At 38.9% G+C, this 13,461-nt stretch overlaps 1 protein-coding gene across 1 annotated transcript in view; it reads right to left on the reverse strand.

Annotated features, from left to right (window-relative positions):
* Positions 1-1,344: 1,344 nt before the first annotated feature.
* Positions 1,345-13,461, reverse strand: part of CTSC (cathepsin C) — a 40,815-nt gene continuing 28,698 nt past the window's right edge. The window contains exons 5-7 of the mRNA XM_023209219.1: positions 8,560-8,675; positions 3,864-3,995; positions 1,345-2,260 (exon numbers count right to left, since the gene is read on the reverse strand). Of these exons, the coding sequence (XP_023064987.1) occupies positions 1,758-2,260; positions 3,864-3,995; positions 8,560-8,675 (751 nt within the window). The 3' untranslated portion in view covers positions 1,345-1,757. The remainder of the gene's footprint in view (positions 2,261-3,863; positions 3,996-8,559; positions 8,676-13,461) is intronic.

Below are 13,461 nucleotides of genomic sequence, written 5' to 3' on the forward strand. Positions count from 1 at the left end.
CCATTTGATATTTCCTAAAGTATTTAATGAATGACACCAGCAATGAATTTATTTGCTTAAGAGCCAGTCAGGGCCCTCATAAAATAGTGCAAAATCACAGGCACTCTACATCATGATGAGTTGTTCCCATGTGTCAGCCGACTGCTGTCCAACTGGAAAACTAGAGAATAAATTCATGCTTACATGTTAAATAGAATTGTGTTTGTTAAACTGACAGATGAACTTCATGAATTTTAGTGAAAAAAAATATTTACGCTTGATTTAAAAATCTGTTTATATGTTCACATAACAGTGAGGCTGGGCACAAAATAGGATGGAAATTACATTCAATCAGTAACAATAAAAAGAAACTGTATCTCATCTCCTTGGAGGCTTCCAATGATTCCAACCCTGGCTGTGCCTTCCAGTGCTGTTTCTGTGCCACCATGTGGTGAAAAGATAAAAGGTATGTGGCAGCATGCCAGGAGGTCCAGGAAGCCAAACTTTAAATGGTGCATACTCCTGGAGCCCTACTGGAGTTCAAGGAAGGTAAAAACATCATTGTAGTGAACTTTAATGCAGAAAATACATGGGTTTCGCAAAAAACTCTGAAACTCAGAATGGTAAGGTGAAATTTCCAAGTATGCAGCTAGTATCCCTGGTGATTGCAGACACTCTGGTGGGAAATGCTGAGATTCAGTGCTTGAAGGTACTCAAGGAGAACTCGGTTTCGAAGATCTAGGTTTGAAGCATGACTCCATCACTTGCCAGCTATGTGACCTTAGATACATCACTTGCCCTCTAAGTTGAGTCTCTGTACAAAGAAGTTAAATTACATGATCTTTATGGTCCTTTCCAGCTTGATAAGGCTGTGGACCATGTTCATGTTTCAGAGCTCTGACTGCCTTATTCTCCTGTCACATAATTTCTAGGAGAAGGCATATGTTACTTAGCATAGAGGTTTCATATCCACTGTGAAATATCTCTGGGAGATTCCAAAAATCTATTTAAATCTAAGCTGCTAGTATTTCACTCATTAAGCTATTATTGCTCACCTACTGAAAACTAACCAATACTCCCAAATACAAGATACACATCATAGAATAATTTCACCAATATCCAGATTTTGTCAAAACTCTTATTTTTTTCTCTGAGGTCTCTGACTCATCAAATATCCAAGGATAATCTTAGGATTCACTAGGCATTATCTGAGTATATCCCCTGTCATAAAGGTTCATACTTTTGTTTTTAATTGAAATATCTTCAAACGCTTTTTCTTCTTAAATAAGTGCTTACATAGGTAACATAAGTGAATCTTACTGAGTCAATGATAAAAATTAACTGAAGTAAACATAAACTCTATAATGCAGTTATTTTTAAAACTTTATTTTAAAAACATGAGCATTTATTTTGAAAGTTTTGATAATTATTGACATTTTCTTGTGATTGGTACAATTAAAAAATAAGTCTATGTTTTCACATTGATTTTAAAAAATATAGCATCTGTTTGAAATACAAATGATTAAACAAACTCTATTACTTCATAGCTGACCATCTTCCAGAATATTCCCACTTAATTGAATACTTAGAAAAAAGTGGCCAGTGGGTGGTTGAAAGGTATATTAAAAGTGAGGGCAGTTTTAATTCTAAAGACAAAAATCTTCATAGGAATCTATTTGTAAGCTTCTGAAATTGCTGCTGAAAGTCTCCAGTCTGTGAATATATCAATTCCCTTTTACAACTGGTGCAGATCATTATGAAATACTGGGAGACATACCCTACAATTTAGGAATTGGTGTGGCTGCCACTGCTATGCTCTCAATTGCACACTCATCCGTTCCTCTGCGGATCCGGAAGTAGCCATCTTCACCCCAGCTGGTGCCCCAGCTATTTTTAACAATCCAGTAATCCATCCCAGAGGCTGAGTCAGTGCCATAGCCCACAAGCAGAACAGCGTGATTAGTCAGCTCAAAGGGGTTGAAAGGGTCTCGTAGACCAGTGTGGTGGTAGATCCCATTTTGGTAGTGGAGGAAGTCATCATAGACTTCAAAAGCAACTGCCAAGGGCCCATGATAGACCAACTCAAGCTTCATCAGGGCTTCATTGCAGCCTCCATAGAAACCTCCCACATAGTGGTACTCAGAGGAATAATAACGAAAGCAGTCTTCCTTCATTTTGCATGGAGAATCAGTGCCTGTGTAAGGGAAGCAAGCTTCTTCCACCAGCCCAAAATCTTGGGCGTACTTTCCTGCAATGAGGTATGGGAAGCCGCCTTCACAGCCTGAAGATGAACAACACACATGGTTACCCCTTAGTAGAAAAAGGATTATCCCATTTTCTATGTTTTTCTTTTTTGCTCCATTATTCTTTGCATGTTACCCCGAAAGTTGTTCTTAGCTTAAGCGTCATTTCATTCATCCATCCATTTTCCAGCTAGCTAACTATCCTTTCATCCCCCTTCTACTTAACAGATATCTACTTAGCACCTAACATGGGTGTAGCAATGGCAAAGTGGTTAAGTGGGGAGGCTCTGAAGCCTACATAGGTTTAAAGCCAAAGCTGTGTGAAGAGTATAACTTCTCTGTATCTTTGCTTACTTACCTGTAAAATCTAGATGGTAGTAGTACTTTCCTCATAGGGTTAAATTAGTTACTTCATGTAAAAATAGCAAAAGTTATGTATTATGGTCATTGCTAAGCAGCCAGACCCCACACCTCAGCTCTTTCTCAAGCAAGTCTTTTCCCTGACAACCTCTTGCTGAAATGTCTTTCTTACCTTCCTCCCGCGGTCCTGACCCTATTATATATATCCATAACTCTGTACTTTTTCTTCACTGTTCTTCACACTGTTATAATTATTTAATTTCTATCTCTCACTTAACTGTAAGTTTCACGAGGATAAAGATTGTCTTATATACTATAGCCCCTATAGCCTACAAGTCACAACTAGTATTACGTATTTTAGAAAGAATGAAAGGCTCACTGGCAAATAATCACTCATCAGCAGTTTCAGTGGTGAGCTGGGAAATTCCTAGTGGCCAAATTTGGGCTTGACAGCATAAATCTTTAAAATGGTAATGTTTCTCCCTCAATCAATTATAGCTGTGTTTTTGACATACATCATATACAGCCTGATCTGAAAGCCTAAGTACAGATTTTGTTGTTGTTGTTGTTGTTTTCATAACAGGGCCTCACTCCGATTGCCCAGGCTGGAGTGCAGTGGCATGATATCAGCTTACTGCAGCCTTGATCTCCCGGGCTCAAGTGATTCTCAAGCATATGCTACCAAGCCCAGCTAACTTTCTGTATTTTTAATACAGACGGGGTTTTGCCATGTTGCCCAGGCTGGTCTCAAACTCCAGGACTCAAGAGATTCACCCATCTCAGTCTCCCAAAGTGCTGGGGTTATAGGCATGAGCCACTGTGCCCAGCCCTAAGTACAGAATTTTAAAATTCTCCCAGAGGGAAACCAGTGTTAGTATGATTTTAAAAAAAGTTAGGTTTTGGAGACGATAATTAGAAGTGAAACTCCAATGCTAAAGGCTGTGAGACCTTCAAATTATTAGAAAAATTTCTTTGTTCCTGTTCCCCGTCCATAAATAGGGATTATACTTACTACTACTCAGAGTTTTGAGCATTGTTAGGCAATATATGTAAGAGGCAGAGCTCACTCAATATATAGTAACTATTGACATTTTGGTAGATGGTACAGTGAATTCCATGAGAAACCATCCATTAATAAGTTATAGGGCCAGACTTGCACCCGGGTTTTCTGACCACAGACACTGTGCTCTCTTTACTGCACCATCCTTTTGCCTTTGCCAACAACAGCCAGCTCCACACAGGTAAATAGCTCATAAATGGTATCTGAAATGCAACACTTACCTTGAGCATACTGGCTGCAAGACACGACCTCCTGAGGGCTCAGGATTGGGGTCTGAGAATTGTTGGTTAGTATACGGATTCTCGCTTCTAGCATACCCACAGAAGCAAATGAGTAGCAGCTGCCACAGGATGCTGGAGATGAAAAAAAGATATATAATCCAGGAGCCATCTGAAGCCTCACAGAAAATCATACAGAAACCTTAGTGAATCACATACGTTAATGTTTATACTGAATGTTGTTGTTTATAAGAATCAGCACAATAAGAAGACTCAACTAACAAGCATTGTTGAGCTTATTAAGGCAATCATTAAGATTTCATCCTTTTTCATCAAAAGGCAAACATTAGTACATGGGATTTTCTTTGAGAATATTTTAGAAACTAAAAAATCCCCTCACAGTTTCTGAGAAGTTTTTGGCAATATTCTTGATAATGATGAAAGGATTTATGTCTGCAACATTAAAAGCCATCAGGTTGGGAGAAAACTGTGGAGGAATACATGTGAGCTGAGCTTTCAAATACCTCTAATGCAATGAGATGAAGGTTTATGTCCCTCCAAAATCATGTTAAAACCCCAATCCCCAAAGTGATGGTCTTAGGAGGTGGGGCCTTTGGGATTAGTGACCTAATACAAAAAGCTCCAGAGAAAACGCTCATCCCTTCTACCACGTGAAGTTATAAACAGAAGTCAGCCTGAGCCCTGTTTCCTTTTAACTACTGCCATTTCTGATGTTCCCTAAAATTCTCCCCCTAAAAATCTCAGATTGACCATATTATACACTGTTTTCCTACTGAGAGATTATCTAAATTATGAAGATTAGAAAAGCACTTGGAAGAAGGCCCTGTGAATTCATCTAGTGTACAATCTGCTCACTTGATAACATGAAAAGGTGGCTCAGAAAGAAGCAATGAGCTGTCCAAGGACACACAGCTAATAGATAGCAGGGACAAGTGCCTTACTGTCTCCTAAGGCAGGATTAGTGTCCTTTTCAATTTATGGATCCATGTCTATTTTAACCAATGTTCAGATTTTCTCTCCCTGTCTCGTAGTCACTAGACAGAGCAAAATTAGCTTATATCTTTTGTTTTCAAAACCATGCAGATGATACTATCTATAGGACCCATCCTTCAAATGATAGAATGTCAACATTGTACATTGCACACTGAACATATAACTATGTTCAGCAGTACCTTCCAACAGTGAAGAACACACTGAACTAGGAGTGAGGATTCTTGTTTGTTTTTTTTTCCTGCTTTCTTGTTTTGCCCCTCATTAGTTGTGCAACACTGGACAACTTACAAATACACCTTGGCGCCTCATGAAAGGAAACCAATGTCAAAGAAATAACACATCCCAGGACAGTCTGGAAAGGGTACCTTTCTGACCGTCCAGCTTTCTCGGCCCATAGCAGCCATGGAAATAATCTCTCTCAGTACTGGTCATTAAATTCTCATTATCTAACCATCGATCACTGTGGGAGGGACAGGCCACAAGTGCATTCAAGGGCTCCGAATGTGTTCTATTTACAGAGCAATCACAGGAACAAGGGAAAAAGATAACCTTCATCAGGCCCCTGACTTGTAAGAATGTGTCAGCTACCAAGGGAATTAATGCCTCATTTCAACAGCCAAGGCCAATCTGATTCTAAAAGAGCCATTTATCTCTTAAGAATACTGCAATGCAATAAAGAATAAGAAGTGACTCTAGCCCAGCCAGAGCTCTGCAGTAATCAAATTTCTACAATCTCAAATAGATAGTGTTATTTTCTTATGGTATAACTATATTCAGCAGTACCTTCCACCAGTGAAGAACGTGCTGCACTAGGACTCAGGAGTCAGGATTCTTTTTTTTTCTTTTTTTTCCCTCTTCTCTTATTTTGCCTCTCATTGGTTGTGCAACACTGTGCGCTTGATCTTTTGAAACTTTTTTTTTTTTTTAATCTTTTGTGTAAAATGAATTGGGTGGAGCAGTTTAAGGTCTCTGCCTTCCTGCTCAAATAGTATAAACAGCATTTTGAAACAAGACTTAAATGGACTAGGCTTTACGCATTATGAAAACACTCTGTATTTCCTAGTTAATGTGACCCAGGAGAGACACTTCCCTTCTCTCTTAAAAATATAATAATAAATAAAAACAGTAGAGCTGGGAGAAGAACACAGAAAGCCCATTCTGCCCTATTTCGAAGCTTCCCTTCCCCTTCATACCTCAAAGTATTAATAAATCTAGCTATAAGGCTTGTTCTTAAATCTGTTTCCAAGTGTAAAGGTAAAACCTCATTTGTCCTCCCACTATTTCTTTTTTCTTTAATTTCAATTTGCTCTCTGACTAGAGAAAAGCTGTGAATTCCCTTAATTGCAGCTAATTCTGAAATCTGGGTTATACAGAACACTGGTATTGGCAAAGTTGGTGGGAATTTTCAAGTAACCCAATTAGTAGGAAGAGAAAATACTTTTTTCCCCAATTTACAGTATAGAATATCAAAAGAAAGTCAAAAGAGGAACCTCTAAGTACATTATTTTCTCAAGATACTGTAGATGAGGGATCAATTCAGAAGCAATTAATCCATCAAAGTCCTCTATTTTGAAATTGCCATTTCTCTGTACAAATCTTATTTATAACAGTCAGAGAATAAAGAACACTGGAGAAAATAATAGCTTTTACCAAGGTCTATGAAAACCAATGTCAAATAATTTGGCTTTAGAAAGTCTAATTTCCTTTACCTGAATTATTATCTCATATAACTTGTTAATCATATCTTTTGGGAAGGGTTTGCTCAACTTTTCTACCATCTCTTATGTTACCAGTGAACTTAAAAAATGCTTTATTAAAGTAGTTATCATATTTTAATGTTTTGCTTGTATGTCTTGCTAAACTGTAAATCACCAGGACAAGGACTATGTCATATTAGTCTTTATTTCCTCTGCCATTAAAAAAAATCCTAACACATTTTTTTTTTTTTTTTTTTTTTTTTTTTTTTGAGACGGAGTCTCGCTCTGTCGCCCAGGCTGGAGTGCAGTGGCCAGATCTCAGCTCACTGCAAGCTCCGCCTCCCGGGTTCACGCCATTCTCCCGCCTCAGCCTCCTGAGTAGCTGGGACTACAGGCGCCTGCCACCTCGCCCGGCTAGTTTTTTTTTTTTTTTTTGTATTTGTAGTAGAGACGGGGTTTCACCGTGTTAGCCAGGATGGTCTCGATCTCCTGACCTCGTGATCCGCCCGTCTCGGCCTCCCAAAGTGCTGGGATTACAGGCTTGAGCCACCGCGCCCGGCCCTAACACATTTTAGATGTTCTGGTAACAACACCAGATGCAACACTATAATATCAGTAGCTCACATTATAGCAATGCTAACCATGTGCCAGGACCTCAATGATCAAGTCAACACATGATATGCACTATTAATTAATCCTCTCAAACAGACATAAAAAATCTAGTTGGTGATAGTGTAACTTGCAATCTCTTAACATGGACCCTTCAATTTCACTTTGCATTCATTTCTCAATTATCTTCAAATTTATCTTATTTCCAATCCCACTTTCCAAGGAAGCCTTCCCAGGAAACTGAGAAGATAGGGAAAGATTTCAGGACCTATACTTTCTTTAGAGCTGAAGAGCCCAGAATAACTGGTAGAAAAGCAAAGAGATGAGACCCTTGGTGTCTGATGAAGAAGAGAAATGTTGATAACTGGCTGTTATAAGACCTACTTGGTACTCTCAACATTCAGAACACTGCAAGAATTCAGTGAGATGGGAGCCTGAAGGGCAAGTGATGAAAATGAGACATGGCAGAGACTGATGATCACTAAAATTTTACAAAAGGGAAACAACAGTTTATTTTTGGGTACTCTAAATTTACAATCCTCCCAGGAGACACTAATCAGAATATTTCCAGATAGCAAATACTAAACCTATTTTATAGTAACAAATCAGTCATGGGTAGTATTATCTTCAAAATGAGCTTAGAAGTAATAAACCTGAGTATTGCATAGATTCTCCAAGTCATTGTGGGCTAAAACTCAGGATAAAAAGATAATTTGCTATCAAGTGCAGTTAGAGGACATGTTATGAAATCAAATGTTATCAAATTTCTGAAAATAACTGGTAAAACTCAATGACAGGAATATTTTCATGAACCTGAGCTCTGCCCTCACGCCATCACTCAGGAAGCTGGGTTAATACTTATCATCACATGTCATATTTTAATGTAAAGTGAATTGAAAGGTCCTTACACAGCTCAAAAAGTCTACCAGGAAAATAATTTAAGGATTTATTTTATGGGTTCATGTAGTAATTAATGACTAAATTAGTGGGGGTGGGGGAATAGAGAGACAGATAGCAAACAAAGATTCCAACAAACCACTTGCAGAATGGTACACAATTCTTTGCTTCTACTAGAATCTTTCCTACTAGGGGAGGGCAAATGAGTTTGTCTCACATATCACTCTGATTGTCACTAGCTACCTGGAAAATATACTGAGAAAAGTACTGAAGAGATGCTAAGCTCAGTTGAAAAGAAAATTTTTTACCAAAGTCTGCTGTGGATATAAAAGGAAAGAATAATTAATAGGCCACCTATTTTCTATTTCTGTAATAAGGGGATCATGCCCATTCCATCTAGGTATCCCCAAAATCCATCACAGAGCAAATGTTCAATAAATAGTTCAGAATAAATTAATAAAGAACTTAGAATTCTTTTTTACCTTGGTTTCGAACAGGACTGACAAAATTGATACCGTAAACATTTCTCCAGTCCCAAGATGTTGGCAAATGCAAAATCTTTTGCTGTATTTCAGCAGTAAGTGGTGCAGGTTTGGGCCTAGAAAGGAAATACACATTTGATATCAACATACAATCTTTCATTTGAGGATGATTTTTTAAACTCTGTTATAATTCTATGATTTCAGCTACCAGACTAGCTAGGATCTAGATTCAGACCCAAAGAGCACTTGTTCTATGAGTGATTCAATGTGTCAGTTATACAACAGAGTTATGTAAATGGCTTTCATTCATTGTTTCTTTTTCAGTATCTAGTATTGATAATTTTCCCTTGTGAAATCACACTGGTTTTGTATATCACTATGATGTTATTTTTAGTTTGCCTGAATAGCTGCATTCTTACTCACTTTTGAAAGATTTTTGACCAAGAAAGAGATGAGAAGTAGAAGACATAAGAAGGGTTTAGAAAAAACAGAGGAATCACTGATGTTTGACTTAGGAGACAGACACATTGGTAGTGGGGTGGCTGTAAAAGAAGTGAAGTTGGCAAAGGAAAAACAAGGTCTATATGAGGCAGGAGAATAGTGTCTGGAGGCAGGGAACATAAGGCCAGTTCATGCTGACTTCCTAGAACTAAATAAAATGGCAACACTTCAGCAGTGGCAGGAATGTGAACCGCTTTGTAACTTCACTTCATCCTCTGCATTTACACAGGCCACAACTCCCAGGAGTAACATCCTCTCCATTAACACAGGGCCCATACCGAGTAAATGACTTTGTAAGTATACTCCACCCTCTTCACTTACGTAGGGCATACACCAGGTAACCAATGGAAAACCTCTAGAGGGTATTGAAACCCCAGAAAATTCTGTAACGAGGGCCTTGAGTCATTTACTTAGGCCCACTCCCATCCTGTGGAGTGTGCTTTCATTTTCAACAAATCTCTGCTTTTGTTGCTTCATTCTTTCCTTGCTTCATTTGTACATTTTGTCCAATTCTTTGTTCAAAACGCCAAGAACCTGGACACCCTCAACCAGTAATATAAGCATAACATAGGCTGACTAGCTCCGTAAACAACAGATAAAACTGTTTCATTATAGAACCACACCTTATATGATAGTGTTGGGCTGTAAGACACACAAAGGGGAGTTGCCTAGGCCCATGAATGAACAGACATTTTTGGCAAGTGAGAAAATTGTTCTAACAGCTTCTCTATATTAGCGATTTCACACATACAGAGAGAGAGAGAGAGAGAGAAACACACCACAGCGTTAGACACATTCGACTTCTCGGAGTTTCCTGAAGACTGTCAAATGGCCTCTCCGTTCTATGTCTTTATGCTGCTGCTCCTGTAACCTCAAATGCCTGTTACTCACCACTTAAAACTCCCCTAAGAGTTTTCCCCTCACTTCTAATTTTTAAAACTGCTCATAAAGTAGCCTCCCCTCACCAGCCCCCAGCGAAAATTCACTTCCTCTCTCTCTCTGCTCCTTCAAATGTTTTGTTAGGGCACTACAGTCACAATGTGGTAAAAATTATTTTTTGTTACTATAAACTACTTGAATTTCTTATTCAACTGGGCATTGTCGTATCAAACTGTTCTAGTTTTTCAGTGGTTACCAGATGTTTTTTACTAGGCTAAAATTTAGTCAATGGCAAAGATTCTTTCTGGGCTACTTCATGCCCTCTGCATCTATCCACAAGCGGTCCTGTCTCTCACAACTTCTCTTATATATAACACAGGTTAAGAATACATGACAAAATGGAACTGAGATGAAACAAAGAGAAAAACAACACTGATTTCTTCAAGAATAGCAACTGTAACCCTGACAATTGTATACACTAGAGAAACGCTAGTTAATTGTTCACTATTTTTTTTTCTCCTAAACCAGTCACATTGGTTGAAGATATACATGATACAGAGATAAATATGAGATGGTCATTAACAATATGGAAGACAATGTTAAGAGAAATAATGCATACAAAAATTACTATAACAAATAGAAAGAAGTTACAGTAATGCTATAAAACATACAACCTGGACAAAGTCTAAATAATCAAGGATCACAAAAATCTATACCCATATATAGGTAACTTTATATATGGGGTGAGAGGAAAAACAAAGCTTGGACACTTCTTCTAAGATATATAAATAAAAACTAAGATGCAAACTATTTCCATCTTTGAATAGAAATAGTTTCTGTGGTTTCACATTGAGAGAGTACGTTGAAGAAGAAACTCAGTTTTTTTTTTTAATCTCTCACTGAACACTATCAACTGTCAACACAAAAGACTTCTGTGATCAAATGCATGTGGGTTTCTCCCCACACATCAAGCAAGCAACTATTTTCACAGTGGCTACTAGCTGGGTGTCCCCCAATCCAGTTTTGACACTGTGTACCTGGAGATGGCATCAGATCTCACAGGTTGAGGGCTCCGTCCCACAAAACAGCCCCCTACTTCCAATGCCAATTGAAAGCCCTAGGTTGTTTACCTGTGCTTCTGACCAACCAGCTATAATGTGGGGATGCTATGACACCCTTCTTGGGTTCAATTACTTTGCTAGAGTGGCTCACAGAACGCAGAGAAATACTAACTAATGTTTATTGGTTTATTATAAAATATACTACAAATGAAACAGATGAAGAAATGAGTAGGGCAAGGTATGGGGGAAGGGGCACACAGCTTCCATGCCCTCCCTGAGCACAGCACCCTCCAGGAACTTCCACGTGTTCAGTTATCTGGAAACTCTCTGCACCCTGTCTTTGTGAGCCTTATATGGAGACTACACTGAATAGGCACAATCAACAACCATGTAGAGATGTAATTGGACAAAAAGGGTATGATGTAAACACAGCCAGATCTGTCTGTTGAGATTCTTCTTAGCCTCTCTCAACAGCGTTCTTTCCTTTAGGGTATGACACAGGACATCTTTGGAAATGAAAGTCCTATGACCCAAGATCAGAAAGGCAAGGGAAGATGAGAGTGCTGCCCTGGGCAGGTGAGAGAAGGGCAGAAGAAGAGAGAGAGAGAGATTCTGTTTTCTGAGGCCTAATGTGCCCCAACATTAAAAGACAGTAACAAGGCCTATGGGAGTTATGAGCCAGGAACTGTGGACAAAATCCAGTATGTGTTAACTAGTTGTCTTGTTTAAACCTAAGAATATAAAGGATAAAAAAGAAATTTAAGTTTGGCAGTGCAATGTAATTTCAGGGCATGTGATTTTATCACTTACTATCTGTGTAACATTTGGCAAGGAACCTAACAATATGAAACTACAGTTAACTTCTATTTAAGTGGTTATAATCATGCTTACCTCAAAGGTTGTTATGACAATTCAATGTAATGATGGGTAACAAGTGCTCAGAACAGTGCCTTTTTCTGGTAAGTCCTTAATAAAATGGCAGCTGTTATGAAGATAACATCCATGTCATCAACAGGACTAAATAAGATGCTGATACAGTTTAAAGCAATTATCTGGCACAAAACAGTCATTTCAATATTAAGTTCCTTTTTTCTACCATCCCATAAGGTGGAGATTTGCCCATCATTGCACACACAAACAAAACAAAAACAATGTGAAAACTGAGGCTTAATGTTGTTGTCAAAGGTATTTGAACCAGAGCAACTCCATCTGAATAGGAACTGGGTAAGATGAGGTTGAGACCTACTGGGCTGCATTCCCAGACAGTTAAGGCATTCTAAGTCACAGAATGAGATAGGAGGTCAGCACAAGATATAGGTCATAAAGACCTTGCTGATAGAACAGGTTGCAGCAAAGAAGCCAGCTAAAACACACCAACACCAAGAGGGTGATGAGAGTGACCTTTGGTCTTCCTCACTGCTACACTCCCACCAGCACTAGACAGTTTAAGAATGCCATGACAGACCAGGTGTGGTGGCTCGCATCTGTAATCTCAGCACTTTGGGAGGCCGAGGTGGGCAGAGTGAGGAACTCCTGAGGTCAGGAGTTTGAGACCAGCCTGGTCAACATGGCGAAACTCTGTCTCAACTAAAAATACAAAAATTGGTTGGGCATGGTGGCTCATGCCTGTGATCCCAGCTACTTGGGAGGCTGAGGCAAGAGAATGATTTAAACCCAGGAGGCGGAGGTTGCAGTGAGCCGAGATTGCTCCACTGCACTCCAGCTTGGGCAACACAGTGAGACTCTGGAAAAAAAAAAAAAAAGAATGCCATGACAATGTCAGGAAGTTATCCTATATGGTCTAAAAAGGGCAGGCATGAATAATTCATCCATTGCTTAGCATACAATCAAGAAATAACCATAAAAATGGACAACCTGCTGCCCTCGGGGCTGTTCTGTCTATGGAGTAGCCATTCTTTTATTCCTTTACTTTCTTAATAAACTTGCTTTCACTTTGCACTGAGGACTCGCCCTAAATTCTTTCCTACGCAAGATCCAACAGCCCTTTCTTGGGGTCTGGATCAGGACCCCTTTCCAGTAACACTGTGAAAATGAAGAGAGAGAAAAAGGAGTTTGGGGGATAAAAAGGTGAGAATTACAAACATTTTGAGTAAAAGACACATGATTGGCTCTTAATCTTTTGGCCCACATTCTTCACAAATCTAGTGAAAGCTCTAGATTCAGAAATGCTCATAAACAATAAATGTCTGTAATTTCAGCAGTTTCACAGACTCCCTATATCTCAAGCTAAGAATCTTTGAGAGTTTCTATTATGTCCCTGGATTCTTAGAACAGAACTAATTTATATACAAAACTGCTAATGAAAATCAGGCAGCCAGACTATAATATCTGCTTTAGTATTTCCTACTTCACTCAATTCCATCTCCTACCTATGAGCTTTGGATAAGATAATTTGAATATGAACTCCATCCCCCACATGGCGTGGCCAGCCTAGTGTCTC

This window comes from Piliocolobus tephrosceles, chromosome 13 (assembly GCF_002776525.5).
Source record: "Piliocolobus tephrosceles isolate RC106 chromosome 13, ASM277652v3, whole genome shotgun sequence".
Classification (NCBI taxonomy): Eukaryota; Metazoa; Chordata; class Mammalia; order Primates; family Cercopithecidae; genus Piliocolobus; species Piliocolobus tephrosceles.